This window comes from Callithrix jacchus, chromosome 2, assembly GCF_049354715.1.
Source record: "Callithrix jacchus isolate 240 chromosome 2, calJac240_pri, whole genome shotgun sequence".
Lineage (NCBI taxonomy): Eukaryota > Metazoa > Chordata > Mammalia > Primates > Cebidae > Callithrix > Callithrix jacchus.
In genome coordinates this window covers 74,312,291-74,335,267 of record NC_133503.1, presented here as the reverse complement: position 1 = coordinate 74,335,267, position 22,977 = coordinate 74,312,291, and the positions used below count along the sequence as shown (strand labels likewise).

General features: G+C 47.9%; 1 protein-coding gene and 1 long non-coding RNA gene across 9 annotated transcripts in view; one reads left to right on the top strand and one right to left on the bottom strand.

The window, feature by feature from the left end:
- VDAC1 (voltage dependent anion channel 1) overlaps nt 1-15,154 on the bottom strand; it is a 31,946-nt gene extending 16,792 nt beyond the window's left edge. The window contains exons 1-6 of one of the 8 annotated variants that reach the window (XM_035290848.2): nt 15,074-15,154; nt 3,575-3,789; nt 3,399-3,471; nt 2,764-2,813; nt 1,803-1,955; nt 1,656-1,708 (exon numbers count right to left, since the gene is read on the bottom strand). In XM_035290848.2, the coding sequence (XP_035146739.1) occupies nt 1,656-1,708; nt 1,803-1,955; nt 2,764-2,813; nt 3,399-3,465 (323 nt within the window). In that variant the 5' untranslated portion in view covers nt 3,466-3,471; nt 3,575-3,789; nt 15,074-15,154. Of the gene's footprint in view, nt 1-1,655; nt 1,709-1,802; nt 1,956-2,763; nt 2,814-3,398; nt 3,472-3,574; nt 3,790-14,833 lie in introns of all 8 variants that reach the window. The other 7 variants (XM_078364837.1, XM_035290847.3, XM_035290850.3 and 4 more) reach the window with 7 other exon arrangements.
- Nucleotides 15,155-15,561: 407 nt separating this feature from the next.
- On the top strand, nt 15,562-18,546 carry LOC144581393 (uncharacterized). The gene is made up of 2 exons (XR_013532075.1): nt 15,562-15,699; nt 18,362-18,546. It is a non-coding gene; the product is annotated as an uncharacterized LOC144581393 (long non-coding RNA).
- The last annotated feature ends 4,431 nt before the right edge of the window (nt 18,547-22,977 follow it).

Genomic DNA, 22,977 nt, shown 5'->3' with positions numbered 1-22,977 from the left:
AAAAATCAGCCAGGGGTGATGGCAGACACCTGTAGTCCCAGCTCCTGGAGAGGCTGAGGAAGGAGGATCCCTTGAGCCAGGGAGGCAGAATCTCTCTGGAGAACTTCCTGATATCATGACAGGGTTCCTGGGGGGAAGTGCACAAGCATTCCAAGAAGGCAGTGCTTCTGACAGGAGAAGCTGCAGCAAAGAGGAGGAACAGGAGTAAATCAGCCCCCAGTCAATGGTCTCTTCAGATCATCTACAGCCAGGCTATAAAAAGACATCTCTAGAGGGTAGGAACCTTGTGTGCCCAGTCACTTGTGGGCACCACACACCCAGCACAGGTCTGGACTTGGTAGATCCTCCTTCTTATAAATATTTGTTGAAAAGGAAAAAAGAGAGAAAAAAAATTATATGAAATGGCAAAACTGAAAAATTCATAATGCCATTTAACTACACACTTAAAGATACTAAGCTGTATATGTATACCCTACCACATTTTTTTTTTTTTGAGACAGAGTCTCTCTCTGTAGCCCAGGCTGGAGTGCAGTGGCACTATCTCAGCTCACTGCAACCTTTGCATCCTAGGTTCAAGTGATCCTTGTGCCTCAGCCTCCCAGGTAGCTGAGACTACAGGCACGTACCACCATGCCTGGCTAATTTTTGTATTTTTATTAAAGATGGGGTTTCACCATGTTGCCCAGGCTGGTCTCAAACTCAAGCGAACCACCCATCTCAGGCTCCTAAAGTGATGGGATTACAGGTGGGAGCTACTCACCTGACCCCTTACTACAACTTTTAAAAATTGAAATTCAGTACATGCCTTTGATCCCATCATCAGTATACAAAACAACCTTCCCCAGGTTTAGAAGACCTACCAATCTGAGTGGAAAAATCCAAAGGTGTACTCTAAAAAAGAATGATTCCTTCTAGGTACTCTGAAAAGCACCCAGGAGTTGAGGCAGACCAAAATGCTAGCTTGCCAGCTGATAGGTCAAGAACTAACAAGCCTAATAAATCTGTGGCCAGAAGACCTGGGGAAAGTGCAGCCTCAGGAGCCACCCTGCAGTTAAACCCACAGGGTCTCAGTGTCCCTAAGCAGTAAGCTGGGAGAAGGGCCTCCACGCCTGAAGAAACGAGGCTGGAAACAGTGACCAGTTAGGTTCTGCTTCCAAATGTCACCCACTGCCCTTTGGCCATGGCCACTTACATCACCAGCAGCCTAACTCACATGAAATGGCTATTAGTGAACCAGAAATCCTGCAGCCTCCATGGCTGAAGCCAGGAGAACACTAACATAATGCAGGATCTTACTACAAAACAGTGCTAAACACTGGTCCAAATCCTATATTAGAAAGTGAGCTCCTTGAGGGGTAACAGTCATGGCCTGGGCACCCTTGGATCCCCAGATGGGCACAGGGCCAAGCATAGGTGGCACTTCATTGGGTAAATACCAATCCTGAATTAGGAAGTACTCATTATAGCATAGTCTGTTAATGCGTATATGTGGATACGTCCCCTGGGACCAAATGAAAACCAGAGGACTTAAATCATCAGGTCTTGGAGACCATATTTTAGTTATTATCAGCCCCCAAAACATTTTGTCACAGAGGGCTTCCACCACCTGCAACATCAGAGAACATCCTTGTGGAGAAGAAGGAGGAGAATCTTACCCAGTGTTAGGTGAGAAGGATGAATCGAAAGTCAGCTTCAGTCCACGTGCAAGCTGAACAGAAAAGAAATTTGCCAGTAGGTTTAGTCACAAGGCAGGCCAGCAGATGTGAATTAATAAGTCCGCATCTTTTCACAGTAGCCATTACCTGATCTTCCAAGGTAATCTCAGTGCCTAGTGTATTGTCGGTGTTCCATTTCTCCGTAAACGTCAGGCCGTACTCAGTCCATCTGTACTTGGTTTCCAGACTGCCCGTCACTTTGGTGGTCTCAGTGTTGGCTGAGCCTGAGCTTGTAAATTCCTTCAAAGGAGAGAGAGAGGCACAGACTGCACCACAGCACTCAATGACTTCACTCCACTCCTTACCAACTATACTTGCCTTTCTGCCCTGAATCGGGGGAGGGGGGAGGCGCAAGCAAAGGCTAACTCTACATTCAAATAGATATTTAAAGTACAGATGGGAGTCAAGGAGCCTACTATGTAAAGAAATCTTATAGGGAATTCATGGTCAGCAGACAGCTTCCTTCCTCCCCGTAACTCTTCAGTCTGGACAGGAAAGCATCACCCTTCTATCTTGGCTCCAGCCCGGTATAGAGAAAAAGCATTGAGCCAAAGAAACTTCTTCCTTCCAACAATTATTGCATTCACAATCTAGAAGGGACTACTAAGATTACGTTAAAAACTCTTACGTGGTTGAACACAGGTGAATTTGAAAATAAGAAGCATAAGGAAAACTAAAACTGAGACCTGCCCCCATTCTCCTCTGAGTATTACCCACTGCTGAATTGGGGGCCTATTGGCATGGTTCCCCTGGACCACCCATCATGTAGAGGATGCACTGAATGTGACAACCATAAACTGCCAGAATTTTTTTTTTTAATACCTTCTTTTGGGTTTGCCAGCCAGGTCATGACAATTATTTCTGATCTACAACAAATACCCATGTTCCATACAATGGTCGCTATTTGGGTAATGGGTACACTAGATGCCCAAACCTCACCATTACACAATACATTCATATAACAAACCTGCACATGTACCCCCTGAATCTAAAATCTTCTTAAAAAAAAAAATAAATGCTAATGTTCCACGTGGGTTGGACTACTTACCAATCCATTCTCAGATTTTGTTTTCAAATCAAGCTTTATTAAGCCAAATCCTAAAGAAAGAAAAGGTAACTTTTAATAGGTTAAATAACTAACTAGAGAACAGCATCTCTGCCTCCCTCACGGTTGCTTCAAAATGCTTTTTTAAAAGAAGCACGCTCCTGCCACAAGGGCTGAGAGCACCCAGTCTCTGCTGTTGCTCATGTGAAGAGCTCAGCTGCCACAGAACAGCAGCAGACAGAATGGGCACAGGCCCACCTGGGCCCCACCTGCACTCCCAGCAAGGACTGAGAAGAAGACACCTGACAGCTGGCAGACTCGGTCACAGGGCCTCGTGGGCATGTGCCTAAGCACAGGCTAAATATAGAAGCCGCGCTCCACTGCAGCAGCTTCCACAGGGCTGCTCCACACTTGGAAAAGAAAACAAGAATATCCACTTGACAGCACCAATGCGGGAGCCCGTCCAACTAGGTGCAGAACCAAAACTGCTTCACTCACTACAGGCGGCTTCTTCTTTCCCTCACATGAAAGTTCTGAACACCTGACCTACCCAGGTCTCCTAAACAGTTATCGGTCAAGTATCAAACATGCCAACTTGGTCTGTTAGCTGAAAGGCACCCCCTCTCTGCAACACTCACCATAGCCCTTGGTGAAGACATCCCTGGCAGATTTGCCAAGATCGGCATACGTGGGTGGCACAGCCATCTTCTGCTACGATAAAAGAATCACCAGAATAAATACATTGGGAATTAGGGAAATGAAGTTTTCCATCAGTAAAAATTATTAGATATAATTAGCAACCAATAGAAATCACCTAGCACTAAGACTTCCAGGTAGCTTATCCTCCCAGGTGTGGGCCAAGAAGCCTTCACTGTCTTGTCCTTCATTTTGTGGCCAGAGCTTGAGGCATTCAATGAGTCTTTGTTGAAGGAGGATCAACACGTTAGACCTCTCCTCCTCAGCATCCTCAGGACTGAGCCCAGGCCCAGAACATAGCAGGAGTCAGGAAATATTTGCTTAATGAATAAACTGTCAAAGACACATACCCATGAGCCAGTGACTGTACTGAATTGCAGGACTCTTGCCAATAAAACATATCCTCTTACAAAATATCAGCTACTAGGACATTAAATGCACCAAACAGAAATCAGAGCTTTTCTTGGAAACACCATTTTCCATGTGGCTCTGATTTCATTCATTCAACAAATATTTATGGAGTACCTACTATATGCCAGGATGGACCCAATTTCTCCCAAAACTTTTGGACTTTATGGGAACCCACTTCATATTTCTAACAGATAATACAGTAAAACCTAACCAATGTGGCAGCTCTTCACATGGAAAAAACCCAACTACTTCCTCCAAATAAATTAAACATTTATTAAGCTCCAGTATGACTTTATTTTAAAAACCAACCATCAAAGGACTACTTGGGATTGCTACATATCACTAAGTCAATCAATAAACATTTATTAAGCACCTCAGTGTTCAAGGAAGGAGAGCAACTCAAATAGTCTTTGCCCTAAGGACCACACTGCATCCCTGGAAGCCTTTGCTTTGGCATGCTGTATATGCTGTGTACACAGGATTAAAATCCTAATCTGGGACTGTATACTGTGTGCTCTGCCCAGGAGGAGAGAGGGTCATGTGTGAGAAAGCCTCATCTCCTGTACCTTCTCCATCCCTAGAATCATTAGTCTCAACTAACCAGAAGGATCGTTCCATTCATTTTTAAAATATAGTATACCTGAATTATCAAATGCATCTGCATATACACCATCTGAAGTTACATGTATATTTACTCACACAAATAAACACATGCATGACTTGCTCCTGGCTAGTGGGAGGGAGCCCACTAAAAAGGGGTTCCAATGATCCCAAGGGAACAATATCACAAATGAAGTTGCATTCTTGAGCAAGGCTTTAACTGCAAAGGCATTGCAGGAGGCCACAGACTCACTGAGTATGTTGTAAAAGAAACAGTATAAACTTCTACAATTTTAAATTGTGAAGCTGTGATCCAGGTCCTACTTTCCTTTTTCCAGATGCTTTGTTAATTTTATCCCAGCTCACTTTTGTGTCAGAGCACAGAAGAGGAGCAAGCTGTTGACTCTGTCCTATTTTTGTCACTGCTGTGTTATTTCTTGCACATGATCGGGCTGGAACCATGGGCAGGTCAGCTCACATTAGGATCAGGGTAGAGAGATGAGGGGGGATGATCCATTTCACACTGCCCGCCACTGGCTCTTTCAAGTCTGGGGCCTTCCTTCTCCCTACGTGTTCCCCCCTCCCAAACTCACCCTGTAGGTACATCCACCCCAGGGATAGACCAGGAAACCACCCACCAGATCCTTAAGAAATACCCTTTGCCTGACCCCTTCCTAGGAAAACAACTCTGGATTGAAATCTGAGGCAAGGTAACCCAGGGCAGATACAGAACATACCAGCAAAGGGCCCAGAACATTCTCCACCTGAGAGGATTAACAAGCCATCAGTGGACCAAACACCCCGCTTCAGTGCTACCCCTCCCAGCTGAGCCACAAACTCAGCCAGGAGAGGGGGTTGGGGAGGCAGAAGGAGAAGCAGTCCAGTCATAATATCTGTAGGTCAGTTAAGACTTCCCTGGACCTTAGGAGCCAGAGCCTTCCCCACAATTCTCCCCTGATCCCACAGAAGAGACACCTCCCAGACACAGTAGCCTTCACATCTGCTCAGGATATCCCCGCTCAGGATAAAGGCAGAATACTCATCCATTTAATGTTCCCCAAATGCCCTCTCCCATCGCTAATCCCCAAAACCCAACAAGCACAGCCACCAGTCAAAAAGCACCCCACCCACAGCAAACATCAGCCTAAAGTACAAGGCCACTAAGGAGATTACCAACCAAGGACAAGGTAATCAGAGAGCAGAGCTCAGAAGAGCAGGCAGGACCCCACCTGGGGCCTCTAGCAGCTCTGACATGGCCAGGCTCTTCTGGGGCTGTGGGGTACCACACATTTTCATACAGTTGGTACCAACAGCACACAAGTGAACTTGCTGGTTCCCTAAAACATATCCTTATCCAACGCCTCACTGTGACCATGCTGGAGGCTGGCTTTCTCATCTGTGGGTCATGCTCTCTTCCCCATCTCCTTGAATACAGACGATGAAGCATAATCTCTCCCTTCTGGGTCCCCAGGTAAGCATTCTCCCCAGCACAGCACCTGGCAGGGAAAACGCACAGATACCACTGGCTGAATGGAATCAAGTACACTCCTGGGCCTGAGGGGATACCACCAAGGACAGCTAGAGGCTGACTCACCCTTTCACTAAAGGCGCCCAACTGCCAGGGAGTGGTAGCTTCCACTCCTGCTTTGTGTGCACTTTGGCCCATCCCCTGCTACACTGATCTGACAGCACTAAGGAAGGCCTGAGACAGCTCTGCCACTCCCTGCAGTTCAGCTTTCTTTCAGCTACAAACAGCACCCCCAAAATGCCCATTTTTACACAGCTCTCAAACCCATTTCAGAGACAATCTTATGGTAGAAATAATAATCTGTATTAGTTTTCTAAAGGTGAGGACTGGAGGAAAGAAAAGTCGGCAATGTGCTTTCATTAACACCCTGCCAGGGCACTGACTTGAAGGCTGAACCTTGGCCCTGGCCCCTCCCAGCCACTCCTTCCCCGGATCTGTTCCAAATCACAGTCTGTACAGTTGGCTACTGACACACAGCTGTCTCTGCAGCATCCACCCCACAGGGGCCTTCACAAGCAGAGCCTCTAGAGGCTGCGCATGAAGCAGGGCCATCTGGCATCGGCAAAGCAGCCAGCACTGGACAGACAGAAGTCAGAGGGTGTCCTGGGAAAGACAGAACCACAGCCTCTCTGCTGGAGTGACGGCTTCAGGGCTGAGTGTGGGGGCTTCATTTCAACTGGTTGGTAGGAAACAGAGGGCTGGGTAGGACTGGGCTGAGCAGACCTACCTGTAGTCACTGATGGCTTTGAGAACCAGCAATTCACACTAGGAGACAGAAGAGCCTGGTTCCCCTCCACAGCCTGCCAGTCTACCTACCCAACCTTTCCTTGGCTGACCTTGAACAAATTATGCAATCCCCATTCCAGCTAAGGAATGAAAATCTAGCCCATACTGGAAGCTCAGAGGGGAAGGATAGTGTATCTAACACCCAGCACAGTCTGCATAACACTTACATAACCTCTGTCTTAGGGGTACACATCCTTCTTGACTCATCAGCTGCATGGCAGTGACAGCTGCTCTGCTCACAGTGCCCCCACCCCACCCAACCCCATACACCTACCCTCAAATCACACCCTTGAACTCAAAGTGCCCCCAGAGCCTGTCATGCATAAATTTACCCAAAATGTGGGAAAAAGCTACGTATATAAAGATGCTAAGGCCTGGCACATAATAGGCATTTAATATAAATGTGTTTGATGAGTGAATGCGCAATGAGCATCAGAGTATTATTTAATAGTGGGGAAAAAAGTAAAACCTTGGAATCTAACAATAGGAATTCAGTAAATTACAAGGCAACCAGGAAGTAAGAGCTCCCTCTGCAGGGTCACTGTTGCAGCACCACCAAGAGTGGGGGAGCTGGGGAGACCCTCAACTAGCAATGACCCCCACTCCCTGCCTGTTCCCGCCTCAGCCTAAGGAGAGCTGAACTCAGGCTGAGGAGACCAAGTGCCTTCAGAAGTGAGCACTGTTTGCTTCTGACCTCAAAACTAAGCATGCACTTATTCTAAGGGCCACCCAGAGCCACTGTTGAGTGAATGCCACATCTGTTTGGGAAGCTCACTTAACTAGCAAACTGGCAAAAACACAGATGATAACATCCAGTGTTAGTGAGGGTGTGGAAAACAATCACTCTCATTCACGCCAAGTGGGAGTACTACAGGTACACTCTTTTTGGAAAACAATTAAGCCAGAAAATTAATAATTAATTAAAATTAATAATAAATTAATAATTTTTTAAATTTAACAGTCAGGATCTCACTATGTTGCCCAGGCTGGTCTAGTAGCAATTCCACTTCTAGGAACTCACCCCACTGTAGCAACCAAGGAACTCAAAGATGTGTACATGAGAATGCTCACTGTAGCAGTATTTGTAACACAAAACCCAGAAGCAACTTAAAAGTCCAACAAAAGGAAAATGAATGAAAAAAATTAGGGCACTATACCTGCAAACTAAGAAGTACCACATGGCAATCAAAGAGAATAAGGTGGGTGGCTCATGTCTGTAATTGTGGGAGGCCAAGGCGGGCAGATCACTTGAGGCCAGGATTTCAAGACCAGCCTGGCCAACATGGCAAAATATACAAAATCCTCTACTAAATATACAAAAAAAAAAAAAAAAAAATCAGCCAGGCATGGTGGTGCTCACCTGTAACGCCAGCTACTCGAGAGGCTGAGGCACGAGCTTAAACCAGGAGGCGGAGGTTGCAGTGAACTGAGATTATGCCATTGCACGCTGGCCTGGATGACAGAGCAAGACTGTTTCGCTAAATAAATAAATAAGGTAGATGTATGTGGTGGTATAGAAAGCTAGCTATGATATAGTTCTATGAAAAAAAAGTCAGAAAATTTGTAACTCCATATAATGGGAGGAAATCCTTTTTACACATCTTTTGGTGTTCACGAAGGGATGGGAAAGCATGTGGAAGGATACAAGCCAGTCTGCAAATTCGGTCTGGTTTAGATACACTTCTGGAGAAGGAAGTTTAGGGAAGGAGTGAACTTCAAATCAAATTTTCATTTTTTGTTCTGCTTCATTATTTAAGCTGTTTGTTTACATTGTTAATTTGTTTAAGGACAAAGAATTTTAATACAAAAATTAGCTGGGCATGGTGGCAGGTGCCTGTAATCCCAGCTACTTGGGAGGCTGAGGCAAGAGAATCACTCAAACCTCAGAGGTGGAGGTTGCAAAGAGCTGAAATCATCCCACTGCACTCCAGCCTAGGTGACACAGTGAGACTCCCTCTCAAAAAAAAAAAAAAAAAGAATTTTAAAAGCCAATCACTATGCCTGAAATTGAGCTGGGTTGTGTCTACAAGTCACATTCCAAGGCTACTGCAGTAGGGATGCTAGAAGGCTACCTAGAGTGTCCATACAGATTCCAAGAACAGATTTAGACTATACTGAGATGTAAGAGTCATCAGGCAAAGTCCACGGGAGCACATTTCAATCCCAGGTGACCACTGGTGGCTTGGCCACGTTGCCAGAAACCATGAACAGGGCAAAGCTCCCTAACTTCAGTGTGCACAAGAATCACCAGAGGTGCCTGTTTCAAGACGAGCCTGCCAGAGGAGGCAGAACTCCTCCTGCCGTGACTCTCGGCCTATGCCTAACAGGCAGGGCTGCCCCCCAGGTGCCACTGAGAAGAGGAAGCTCAGGGCAGTCCCTGCACTAAGCACCTACCAAGCCCCCACATAAGAGAAATATGCTCTTTTCTCTGCAGAAGCTCCCTCAATTCAGGCAGGTGCCAGCGTGGTGGCTCATGCCTGTAATCCCAAAAATGCAGGAGTTCGAAACCAGCCTGGGCAACATACTGAGACCCCCAACTCTTTTAAATAAAAATTAAAAAGAAATTAATAATAATAATGATAAAAGTAATAATAATTACTTTAAGTATAACAATAAATAATAATAATAAAACCAGCCTGGGCAACATACTGACACCCCCAACTCTTTTAAATAAAAGATAAAAAGAAATTAATAATAATAATAATAATAATAATAAAAGGATTCAGGCAGACGAGCTTTGTACCCCTAGAGAGCCAACAACTACTATAATGGTTGATACAGGGAGCAGGTGCCCATGGGTCTCCAAGACTCATCTAGGAACAGCTGAAAACAAAAGTCTCTTGAACACAGATAAACACCCAAATGTGTTGCAACACTGCCTTGAAAGGCAAGGATGTGGCAGGGCTGGGACCTGAAGACCAGAAGCCATGCTGCCACAGTATTTCCCAGCCCATCCAAGTGCCCAGGCAGCAGTCATAGTAACTACAGAAAGGGCTATCAGCCAGGCAGAAGCTCTAGCCCTAGCTCTAGCTTTTTCTGGCTATGCGATCTTGAGCAAGCCATTTATACTTAAGGTCTCATTTTGCTCACCTACAAAATGGGGCTAACAAAGCCTACTTTAGAAAGGCCTAAGGAAGTTGTTACAAGGAATAAGTGAAACAGGCAGAACAGCAGGAGTGTCTGGCATGGAGTAAGTGTTCAACAATGGGCAGTGGTAACCATAATCCACTATACATAATCCTCCATCTGGAAGTCTGCCCCTCCAGATCTACTCTCCTTCCTTCCACCCTGCTCTGTGCCCCCAGCACTGATCATTATGGACTGCTATCCATGGGCTTATGATTGGGCTTAGTCTATCGATGCAAGGCACTTGCAGAAGATGGGAATTTAGGGAAGAATGAAATTGGGGTATTCACCCCGAGTCTCCCTCCTTGCTGGGTCTCAGATGGGCAATGACTACCTTCCTCTACCCAAGGTCACAGCTCCTGCCAAGAAGCTCCCTTTCTTGCAGGCCTCAGGGTGTTAACAGACCAGACCGGACACCCTGTACACAGCTTTGCAAATGATGTCTTCATTAAACTCTCTTGGATTACCAAGTCTAAGTGTGCACCAGATCCCTGAAAGGACCCTAAGGAACAGCGCAATCACAATCATCATCACCATCATTGCCATCACCTTAGGATTCTGCTAAGGAAGAGAGTACTGTGGAGAAGTCTCTGGCTCCACTGTTTCACCAACACCATTCTAGGTGGTCTGCCAGGGCAGAACTGGACCAGCCTATAGGAGGGGCATCAAACCAGCCATGGATCACAGCAACAGCACCTCTTCCTGGCCCTGAGAACCAGGAAAAGCAACTTCCCCAGCAGAAGGCAAGCCTAACTCTAAAACCCAACATGTGGGGGCGAACACAGCAGCTCACTCATACACACACGCACGCACGCACATATACACAATGGCACTTTCTCTTTCTTGCCAGGAAGAAAGAGCCCAGGGGAACAGTCCCTGGTTCAAGCTCCAGGATCCTGGCAAAGCCAATGGCCCTGTGCTCTGATAGCAGGTCTGTGTACCTAATGCAGCTGCTCTACCCTCCATCCTTCCACAACAGTCCTGAAGTGGGCAGTAAAGATTTCCAGGGGTAGCTTCTATTTTGAAACACCCTGAGAGCTAGGCTACCACCAACATAGCTGAGTTACATACTGAGCTCCTAGACTCAGGAGAAGGTTGCTGACTCAGGGCAGCCTGCCCACCCATCCATCAAGGGAAGGTGACCTGGCCTAGCAGCCGGCACACTATGGTCTGGATTCCAGGCACACCTGGGACTCCTGCCTGATCTCAGGCACCTCAAGTTCCCTGGAGACTCACTGCCTGGCCTGACCAGGTGGAATTCAGACAGACAGTGCTTGGGCAGATAACCTCGGGAGTCAAATAGACCTGAGTTCTAACCCAACCCTCCACTTTCTAGTGGGCAAGTCACCATCTCTCCACTCCTTTTTCTTCAGCTCTAATATGGGGAAAGAGTGCCTGGATTGGCATCACTGTGAGGACTGAATTAGCTCGTTAATTAATATACAACACTTAGTACAGTGGCTGGCACAGTATTTTATCAAAAGTTTTCATTTTGAGTATTTATTATAATAATGGTTGCTGGGCAAGTTCAAAAGGTCACTCCAAACCACAGGGTCCAGAGTCCTTCATGTCCATAATGAGGCACTGTTTAGCTGATCAGGTCTTGGAAGAATGCATCCCACCAGATCCCAGGAAAAACTGACCCCTATAATAGACACTCAGCACCACTGTCCTTGCAACAAATAGGGGTGACTCCATTGTCCAATGCTGGCTGGTCTATACTCAGCCACGCACAAGTTCACTCTGATTGGTGCGGAAGAATAGTATGTCCCATCAGAACAGCAATTTTGACTTTTCAAAAAGGCATTCACATCTACTAGCTCCTTGCAAGGGTCCCCTAGAGTGCAAATGCAATACAAGAGTACCATCACTCAGGCCGGGCCTTGAATCCCAGCTCCACTCCTGCCAGGCTGTTAGCTCACAGTGGTTACCTTGCCTCTCTGTGCTCAAGTCTGCTGACCTGTGAAATGGAAACACACTACCTCTCTCCCAGGGTGTGTAGGATGGTGGATTCAACGTCACAGAACATTCTTCGAGCCTCTAGAAAGGTGCTGAGCAAGCCCTCAATCAGCAATCACTGTGATGACAACCATACTTTTATGGCAGAGAAAATGAAGCACAAGAAAGTGACTTGACCTGCATGGGACAGACCTTACCGGCTCATCAGGCCTGTGTTGTGGGCCCAGGCTGCTCTCCAGTGCTCTTTCCAGCACAGTTCTGAGTAAAGAACTTAGAGTCCCACCCATCCCAAACCCCCTAAGTAAGTGGTTAAATGGAGAGATGTGTCCAGACCCAGTGGAGGAGCCCATGGGTCACCTTTTCTCAGTGGTTACCACAGGAGTCCATAGAAAGCCCAAAGCCACAGACTACAGAAACTCAGAGCACCAGGAGGGGCGGCCTCCAGACTTGGGCTGGTCCTCAGACACACATGCGCCTCTCCCAGTCACTACCACCGAAGACACTGCACCAGGAGAAATTCCAGCAAGGGCAAAGTGGACTTCGGTGCTTCCGGAGCATCTTCCTGGTAAAGGTGGAGAGTGGATGCCCTTCACTACCCCAGCATGGAGTTCACTGTCCACATCCACCTAGTGTTCAGCAGGGGCAGGGGTCTATAGGCACCTCATCCCTGTATGGTCCCGCTTTCTGTGCTACAAATAACCCCTGCCTACAGCCTGACTCTAGAATAGCAGAAATAAAACTAATCAACAGTGAGCAGTCCCCACTAGCCTGAGGCAGGCACCATACTCAGGACAACTCCAGCACAAGCCATGATGGATCCACCCACCATGAGGGAAGGAGTAACAGCCCCAACACCTTCTGCAGAACCCCATTCACCCTCCCTGCAAGCCCAGAAACACCAGTTCAACAACTTTCCCTCAAAGGAAGACGATGTATTTAAATCACTTATTTCAAGATTGTTACAATTCTTTAAATATTTGTGACTCTCTGCTAGGTGAGGTTGTTTTCTGCAAGTGAGATGTCTGTGTCCCTCAAAAGGATGTCCAGGGCTGGTCATGGTGGCTCACACCTGTAGTGCCAGCACTTTGGGAGGCTGAGGCAGGTGGATTGCTTGAGGCCAGGAGTTTGTGATCAGCCTGGCCAACATGACAGAACCCCATCTCTACTAAAAATACAAAAATTAACCAGGCCTAGTGGTATGTGCCTGGGATCCCAGATACTCTGGGAGGCTGAGGTGGGAGGATTGCTTGAGCCCAGGAGGCAGAAGCTGCCATGAGCTGATATGGTGCCACTGTACTCCAGCAACAGAGCAAGACCCTGTCTCCAAAAATAAAAAATAAAAAAATAAAAGCCAGGATCAAAGGACTATGGTCTGGGCCTGCAGCCCTTTATATGCCCCTTCAATAATTCCACATATACCTAATGAGCACCTACGATGTTCCTGCTACTGGAATAGTAAAACTCTGTCAATAAGGGTGGGTAGATTCTGACACACGAGTGCATTTATCCCCGCCCCAGACCCTTCTCAAGCACCTACTCTGTGCCAGGTAGCACCAGCCCAGTCACTGAAGACAAAGTAGCACAGGGTCTCAGTCTGACCCTTAGGAGCTCAGTTGGTCCAGAGCTGGCGTGGGCAGAATGAAGGCAGGCCCTCGGCAGTCTGCCCTGGCCTTGTCAACAGAAGAGGAATTTAGGAAATGGAGGCGCCCTTTAACCTACCTCCCCAGGAGAGGGGGAAGGCTAGTCAAGGGGACAGGGGCCACAGGCGGAACGAACCTTCAAACCAGGGTCTGCTCCTACATTCAAGGTCTGCACATGCAAACTTACTGCTCGAGCTTGAAAATGTCCGTTTGTAGACTTACAACGTTTTTCATAAATTATCCTAAAGTTACTCAATACCTGGTATACAAATGCCTGTTAATAATAGTGTAAGAATGCTTAAAAACAGGAGCTACATTTATTGAACCCTTTCCACAATGCATGTGTAGCAAAATGATCTGTGGGAGATGGGCTAGATTCATCCAAAAAGCCCCAAAGGTGTCAGCGTTTGTACTTAGCCCTTCTCCATACCAGCACTGCTCGAAAGGTTTCATGTTAATTCATTTTATTCTTCCCCAAAACTCAACGAAGGAGAGATACAACTGCTCCCATTCTAAAGACGAGAAAACTTGGGTTTGGGGTCCTCCCAGTTGTGTGACCTTGGACAAATCATCAGGACTGCGGGCCTCTATTCCAACGTCAGGCTCCGAATCAGTTTCCCGAATGCCCCGCCGCATTTGGCGAATGAATGAACGACTGAACCAGAACTCACTCCTAAGGCCAAGAAGGCCACATCCTTCCCCGTGAGGCCTCCTTTTTTGAGGCCAAACCTCCAGCCCAGGCCTGAGCTCCGGCCTCTACGGCCTAAGTCGACTCTCGGCCAGCGCGTTCCGTCCCAGAAGGCTCTGGCACAGGCGGGCGGTCCCGGGCGCCAGCTGCTGCGGGCGTGGGCCAGCTAAGGCGTGTGGGCCTGGGGGCGCGGGGCCACGGTTGTCACGTGAGCTCACTACCACGGCGGCAGCGTGGCCCGCACCGGCCCCGGGGCCTGGCCTAGCCTGGCGAGCGTGGGCGCTGGTGGGGAAGGTCACCTAGACGCGCAGCCCGCCGTGCCTCCACGCGGCCGCCCCTGCCCTTCCGCCTGCAAGCCCGGGCCGCCTCTCGCAGCCAGCTGCAGGCGTCTCCGGACCCTCGGCCGCGCGCTCCCCAGCCCGGGCCCGCTCGGCGCCCCCCTGCGCGTCCTTCTCAGCCCTCCGCTGTCCAGCTAGGCCCGCGCCGACCGCTCCCGCTCCCTCTCTTGGGCCGGGCTCCCGGGGCCCCTCGCCCTGGCCCTCGCCCGCCCCTCCCTCAGCGCCTCCCTCTCAGCTCCCCAGGCGCCCGGCCCGCCATCCGAGGTGCTAGGGAGCCGGGGCCCTTTTCCGCTGCGCCTACCTCAGAGGCGGTGGCGGCGGGCTCGGCGGCGGCTACGGCGGGGGCTGCGGCGCGGAGGCAGGGAGCGGAGCCGAGCGGAGCGAGCAGCGGGGCCAAGGGCGGGGCGGTGCGGACGGCGGCGGCGCGGACCCGCCTTCCCTCTCGCGCGCCCTGTCCGGCGCGCTCCGCCCCCAAGCCCCTCCCGGGAAAGCTACCAGGCCGGGCCCAGGTCCCCATCCCGCTCCCGAGCCGCACTCTTACCCTTCCCGGCCCCGCGGCCCCCGCAGCGGACACGGGAGCCTGCAGGAGTGTGCGGGCGCGCGGGAGGATCTGCGTGCGCTTGGACACGGGGAGGCGCAGGCCTGACGTGTGCACCGTGTGTGCGTGCGCGGGGGCACGCGGGTCCTTGCTGGAAAGCTCGGCCCAAGTGGCAGCGCTCTGGAAGGAGAAGGAGGCCTTCCGATTCGCTGAGCGTTGACCCTGAGGTCCCTGCGCTAATGGAAGACGCACCCGGCTCCTGGGTCTCCTGCTCGGCCTTGGTGCTGCTAGATCCCACGAGAGTTGATGTACTGGCCCGCGCTGGACCCTAGCCTCGCCTTGGTGAACGAAGTGGCCCCCGGCCCCCCATCAAAGCCTGCGTGGGCCCTATCCCCCGAGAGCAGTCCCAGGCCCCGCGCGGACTCTGGGCGCCCGGGGTGGCGCAGATACAGAGTAGCGGCGGCGACTGTGGTTCCCGGGCTGCGGATACATTGTGTCTGGCGCTTCAGACCCGCCTGCTCAGCACTAGACAATTGCGGAGAAAACCCCTGTGCGCAGAGTTTGCACTGCAGATTAGCGACTTCTCCTGTAGTAAAGCTACTAGCAGCCAATTTCCGTGCATTTGAAAGGTAAAAAAGCAAAACAATAAAACATGAATTGGGTTTTGCGAAGAGATCAGGCCGGCCGAGGGCGCCCGGGTGAACTGGCGACCAGCCGGGGCCTGGCCTCCTGCGGGACCCAGTTAGTGTGTGTTGAGTGAACCGTCACCTTCTCCCTGCTAGGGCCTAAGCGAGCGGTCTCGTTTAACACTGAGTGTCTCCTGTGTTCCGCGCGAGGCCCATTCGAAGCAGGTTTCAAGAATTAATTTGTTAGATGGATGAAGATTCTGCACGCCCTTCGCCTTTGATCTACAAAAGTCCTCGAGGGCTTGAGGTGTCTAGGGCCCTGTGGAGGAGGTGCCGGGTTACAGAATCAGGACACTCCTCACAGCCCGCTGCCACACCAGCTAAAGCAGTAGGCAACTGGGGCTGCGGAGGAGGCAATCAGGACTGGCTGCGGGAAACAGGCGGCAGATTACATGTGAAAGTGGCTATGATGGGTTGCTGAGGAAGAAGGCAGCTGATACAGAGTGGGAATGGGATGCGGACAGGGTGCCGAGGCCGTATGTAGGGGCTGGGGGAGGAGTGACTGGGAATGTGAGGAAGAGCCCTCTTCAAGATCATGGTTAGTATAGGATGAATTCTATGACCTTCCCAGGCCCAGGAGTTGCCTGGGGACTCCGGGCTTCCCAGCCTGGTGGTCCCTATCCTCCATATAGAGACTGGTGGGCAGAAGGAGGACAGGACCTCAGGGAGGCCGGCGGACAAGGCGGGGCTCCAGGAACCTCAACGGGCTAGGAACAGATGGCAGTGCAGCCCAGTTGTGAGGCTGGGAACAAATGTGGAAGGGCTCCCTCCCCTCCAGCACCACTTCTCAACTTCACTTTCAAGAACCAACCTGGAGGTCAGGCGTGTTGACTCACGCCTGTAATCCCAACACTTTGGGAGGCCAAGGTGGGCAGATCACTTGAGGCCAGGAGTTCGAGACCAGCCTGGCCAACATGGTGAAACCCTGTCTCTACTAAAAATACAAAAATTAGCCGAGCATGGTGGTGTGTGCCTGTAATCCCAGCTACTCAGGAGGCTGAGGCACGAGAATCGCTTGAACTTGGGCAGTGAGTCCAGATCAAGGCACTGCACTCCAGCCTGGGTGACGAAGTGAGACTGTCTCAAAAATAAATAAATAAATAAATAACCTGGAGAGAGTGCTACATGATCCTGGGCCTTTTCACCAGCTCCCCTAGGTGCTTTTTTGGATTAACCACCTAGTGTCTGCTCACTCACTTACTGGCCGCCTGACCCTGAGCAAGAAGTCTGGCCTCTCAGAACCTCAGCTTCAGTGTGTTGGTGTAAGTTTAAAATGGAACACATGAAGAGTAGGTACTCAGTAACTGGCGCCAGGCTCAGAGGCTCAAGCCGGTAATCCCAACTGTTTGGAAAGCCAAGGAAGGAGGATGGCTTGAAATGAGGAGTTTGAGGCTGCAGTGGGCTAGCATCCCACCACTACACTCCAGCCTGTACCACAAAGTTCCTGCCTCAAAAAATAGCACTAGTAAGTTTTTTTTAAAGAAAATCAGCTGAGATCTGCAGGTCCTATAATCACTAGAATCCATTGACCCACCTCAACCCTGAGGAAGAGGGAAACCCCCTAAGCCCCACCTCCACTCCATCTACCACAGCTGATTGGGCTTTGGTTTGGCCCCTGACCCAAGCCAGGCCAATCAGATCCTCTCTTGCAAATTTGAACTGAGAAACCCAGAGATAAGAATGGCAGAGGGGAAAATGCAGGAGCTTGCAAGGCCCTTGGGTAGACCTGGGTCTGGCATCCCTGTCGGCGTTGGGAAGCTAACAAGGGCATTGCAGAGCAGAGAATGGAGCAACCGCTGCAGAGGATGGCTCTGGGCCCCTGTTCCTTGAGTGCCCCCCTGTTCTTTCCGTGCGTGGGTTTCCCTGTGCCACTTTAGTAACCCCACTTGAGCTTAACCTGGCTAGAGCAAGTCCCTGATGAAGACAGTCGAGTCTCGGTGAATGGAGAAGGAGGTTTGTGGGGACAGGACAATCCTAACCTCAGTTTTTCTCTGGGGGGATGACGCTGTTTCCCTCTCCTTTCAGTCAGCAAGTTTCATGGAGCTGACTTCAACCCTGACTCCAAAGCCTTCCTGGGAGTGGAAGCCACTCCAAAGCCACATGGCCCAGCCTGACCAATTAGAGCCCTGTATACCTCTCTTGCCCCTCCCCCAGGGATGGACCAATGATACCAGATGAGAATTCCTGGGGCTGCAGAAATGAAGGCTTTCCCTAAAAATGAAGTCAGCCTGTAAGAGAAAGGCAGAGATGAGGTCCTGAATCTAGCCATGCCTGAGCCTACACTCTGTACTTGCCAGCTGCCTGAGCCAATGGATTCCTGTTTCACCTAGTCCAGTTTGGAGTGTTTTATTCCAGATGCTAACTCAGTTCCTCTCCTCCCTTCAAGCAAAACAATGTAAAACATCGAAGGAAAATGAGATTTTTCTTTTATTGTTAATATTGGAATGGGTTACCAATGTGAGCATATTTTATTTTAGGGAATTTGGGTTTTTTTCTTATTGCTAATAGCCCTAGGGCTTCTACTGTAGGTATTTATCAAAATGGAAAGCAGCCAATTACCTTCTAAGAACATAGGTTGAAACACTCCCCATTCTCCTCTTTTCAGAGCCAGACGTCCCTGGATTTCTACGTGGTTTCTTAGCATTGTCTATGCCAAGTACCAGAGCTTGAAGACAAAGTCCATGAAGGCAGAAATGGTAGTAACTTATGTGAATTAATTTTTAAAGAGAAAAATATTCTGCTTGTAACCAACATCAATTAATTGGATTATAAAGCTGTGTTGTCATAAAACCTCACCTTACGATCATTTTCTAGTGAATTCCTCAGACTAGAGTCTGGTAGGAAGAATCAAGATGACGCGTTTGTGGTCAAGGATCTCAGGCCACACTCCCCACATTGTCCCCTGACACTCAGCATCCGGGGAAGGACCCAGCCAGGCCTCCAGGTTCTGAGTGACATCAGTAATCACTTGGGGAAACAGGATGGGAACCATCCCAAGATAAACACAATCTATAATGTTCTCCTGTATATCCCAAAATATGAGGCGTCCTAAGCGCAGTGGCTCATGCCTATAATCCCAGCACTTTGGGAGGCTGAGGCAGGTGAATCACCTGAAGTCGGGAGTTTGAAACCAGCCTGACCAACATGGAGAAACCCCATCTTTACTAAAAATACAAAATTAGCGGGGCGTGGTTGCACGTGCCTGTAATCCCAGCTAATTGGGAGGCTGAGGCAGGAGAACTGCTTGAACCTGGGAGGCAGAGGTTGTCTTGAGCCAAAATCATGCCATTGCACTCCAGCCCAGGCAATAAGAGTGAAACTCAGTTTTAAAAAAAATTAAAATAAATAAAACAGTTCCAAGAAATTCCAACATCATAGCTATGTTTTTTAAGAAGTTTGTATACATATACACAGAAAGACAAATATTGGAAAGAAGTGTATTATTAATGAAATATTTATGAGAATTGATCCATTCTTTTCTTTTCTTTTTTTTTTTTTGAGTCGGAGTCTCGCTCTGTAGCCCAGGCTGGAGTACAGTGGTACAATCTCGGCTCACTGCAACCTCCGCCTCCCAGGTCCTGGTTCAAGCAATTCTCCTGACTCAACCTCCAGAGTAGATGGGGTTATAGGGATGCACCACCATGCCCAGCTAATTTTTGTATTTTCAGTAGAAACGGGTTTCACCAAGTTGGTCAGGCTGGTCTTGAACTCCTGACCTTGTGATCCGCCCGCCTAAGCCTCCCAAAGTGCTGGGATTACAGGCATGAGCCACCGCACCTGGCCAGAATTGATCAATTCTTATTAATTGAAACACAGTTATTTTTTCTTTTTTTCATAATCAAGTCTCAGCAGAACCACAATGATTAAGTTGTGTTTCTATTTATGAGACTCTGAGTGATTTTTTTCTTTGGCTCTTTTTACATTTCCCTTATATTCTTTTGTTTGTTTGGTTGGTTGGTTTTTTGTTTTTTGGGTTTTTTTTCTTTTTCTTTTTCTTTTTTGTTGTTGTTGAGACAGAGTCTCCCTCTGTCCCCCAGGCTGGAGGACAGTGGCACCATCTCGGCTCACTGCAACCTCCACATCCCGGGTTCAAGCAATTCTCATGCCTCAGCCTCCCAAGTAGCTGTGACTACAGGTGCATGCCACAACATCTGGCTAATTTTTGCATTTTTAGTAGAGACTTGGTTTTGCCATGTTGGCCAGGCTGGTCTCAAACTCTTAACCTCAAGTGATCAACCCGCCTCGGCCTCCCAAAATGCTGGGATTACAGGCATGAGCCACCACACCTGGCCTCCAAATATTCTTTAATGAAGACATAACACCTTGATTATAAAAAGAGAGAACTTTTTTCAGTTTTAAGAAAGACGTGAGATTCATCAGGAGATATGTAAAGTGATACAATCCTTCTGAAAAGTAATTAGGCTATATTCAATAAGAATCATAAACTTATTCCACCGCCCTTGACCTACTGCTGGGAACCCACACATACTTATCCTAAGTATGGAGAATGCACACAGCAGGAAAATGGACAGCAGCCCAGTATAGAACACAGCCTGGTTTCCACCTTGGGCATATTGAAATCACTCACAACCTTGAGGAAAGATGGTTACAAAAACTCCCTGTCAGTAAATAGTTCTGTTACAATGTTAATGGAAAGCAATCTATGTTCAGCATTACTGCAACCCCAGCATTAAAGACTGTGGAGGCAAACTATGGTAAGTACAATAATGGCCCCCCAAGGATATCCACATCCTATTCACTGGAACCTGTGAATGTAAAAAACAAACAAACAAAAAATACACACACACAAAAAAACTCCACTTTTTTGACATATAAAAAGTTGTACATATTTAATATATATAAGTCGATGTGTTTGGAGATAAGTATATTTCCATGAAACCATCACCACCATCAAGCATATTAACATACCTGACCCCCATTCCCTTTTTTTGGTAGGAACACTTAAGATCTATCCTCTTGGCAATTGTAAGTATACAGTGCAGTATTGTTAGCTGCAGGCACTGTGATGTATAGTAGATAATGATTAGTGATGATGAACATTTTTTTAACATCTTTGTTGGCCACTTATATGTCTTCTTTTGAGAAGCGTCGTTCATGTCCTCTGCCCACTTTTTCTTTGTTTTTAGTAGAGATGAGGTTTTGCCATATTTGCCCAAGCTGGTCTCGAACTTCTGAGCTCAACCAATCCACCTGCCTCAGCCTCCCAGAGTGCTAGGATTACAAGTGTGAGCCACTACGCCTGTCCCCTTTGCCCACTTTTTTAATGAGGTTGTTTGTTTTTTTGCTTGTTGAATTTGAGTTCCTTATAGATTTTGGATATTAGACCTTATGTCAGATGCACAACTCTCCAGAATTTATCTGGCATAACTAACACTTAGACCCTTTGATCATCATCTCTCCATTTTCCCTTTCCTCCAGCCCTGACAATCACCACTGTACTTTCTGCTTCTATGAGTATGATTATTTTAAATTCTAGATTTAAGTGAGATCATACGGATGTTAAGGATCTTGACATGGGGAGACTGTCCTATATCATTCAAGTGGGCCCAATGTAATCACAAGAATGTAATCACAAGTTCTTTTTTTAGACAGAGTCTCGCTCTGTCACCCAGCCTGGAGTGCAGTGGTGCAATCTCAGCTCAGTGCAACCTCTGCCTCGCGGGTTCAAGTGATTCTCCTGCCTCAGCCTCCCAAGTAGCTGGGATTACAGGCACCTGCCACCAGGCCCAGCTAATTTTTGTATTTTTAGGAGAGACAAGGTTTCACCATGTTGTCCAGGCTGGTCTCAAACTCCTGACCTCAGCTGATCTATGGACCTCAGCCTCCTAAAGTGCTGGGATTACAGGCATGAGCCACCATGCTCAGCCTACAAGTTATTATAAGAAGAAGACAAGAGGGTCAGAGTGAAAGAAGGTGATTTAATGCCAGAGCAGAGTGGGTCAGAGAGAAAGAAGACACTGGAGATGCTATACTGCTGGCTCTGAAAATGTCAGAAAGGGCCATGAGCCAAGGAAATGCAAGCAGCCCACAGAAGCTAGAAAGTCAAGGAAGCAGATTCTCCTCCCAGAGCTTCTGGAAGGAGTAGCCCTGATGCCCACTTAATTTTAGCCCAGAGAGACTGATTTCAGACATCTGACCTCTGAAACTGTAAAATGATAAATCTGAGTAGTTTAGACCACTAAGTCTGTGGTAGTTTGTTACAACAGGAATAGGAAACTAATATACAATATCTAAAAGACAATTCTAGAAATGATTTATTAGAATGCAGCTATGGTATGAATGTTTGTCTCTTAAAATTGGTATGTTGAAATCGTTAAGTCCCAAGATGATGGTATTAGGAGGGAGAGCTTTCGAAACTGATTATCATCAGGGCAGAGGCCTGAGAGAGCTTGTTCACCCTTCCCACCAGGTAAGGACACTGTTAGAAAGCATCATCTATATGATACAAGCAAATGGAAAGACACTCCATGCTCATGGATTGGAAGAATCAATATCATTAAAATGTCCATACTGCCTAAAGCAATCTGTAGATTTAATCCTATTCCTATCAAACTAACATCATTTTTTACAGAATTAGAAAAAGAACTATTCTAAAATTTAAATTGAACAAAAAAGAGCCAGAATAACCAAAGCATCCTAAGCAAAAAGAACAAATTTGGAGGCATCACATTACCTGATTTCCAACTATACTAAAAGGCTGCAATAACCCAAACAGCAGAGTACTGGTACAAAAACAGACACAGAGGCCAATGTAACAGAATAGAGAACACAGAAATAAATCCACACTTCTACAACCAACTAATCTTCAACAAATTGGACAAAAATAAGCAATGGGGAAAGGACTCCCTATTCAATAAATGCTGCTGGAATAACTGGCTATCTATATACAGAAGAACAAAACTGGATCCCTGCCTATCACCATGTATAAAAATTAACTCAAGACAGATTAAAGACTTAAATGTAAGACTTCAAACTATTAAAATCCCAGAAGAAAGCCTAGGAAATACCCTCCTAGACGTCAACCATGGCAAACAATTTATAAATGACTCAGTCCTCAAAAGCAGTTACAACAAAAACAAAAATCAGCCTGGGCTACATGGCAAAAACCCATCTGTACAAAGAATACAACAATTAGCCTGGCATGATGCCCCACACCTGTAGTCTCAGCTACTCAGGAAACTGAGGTAGGAGGATCGCTTG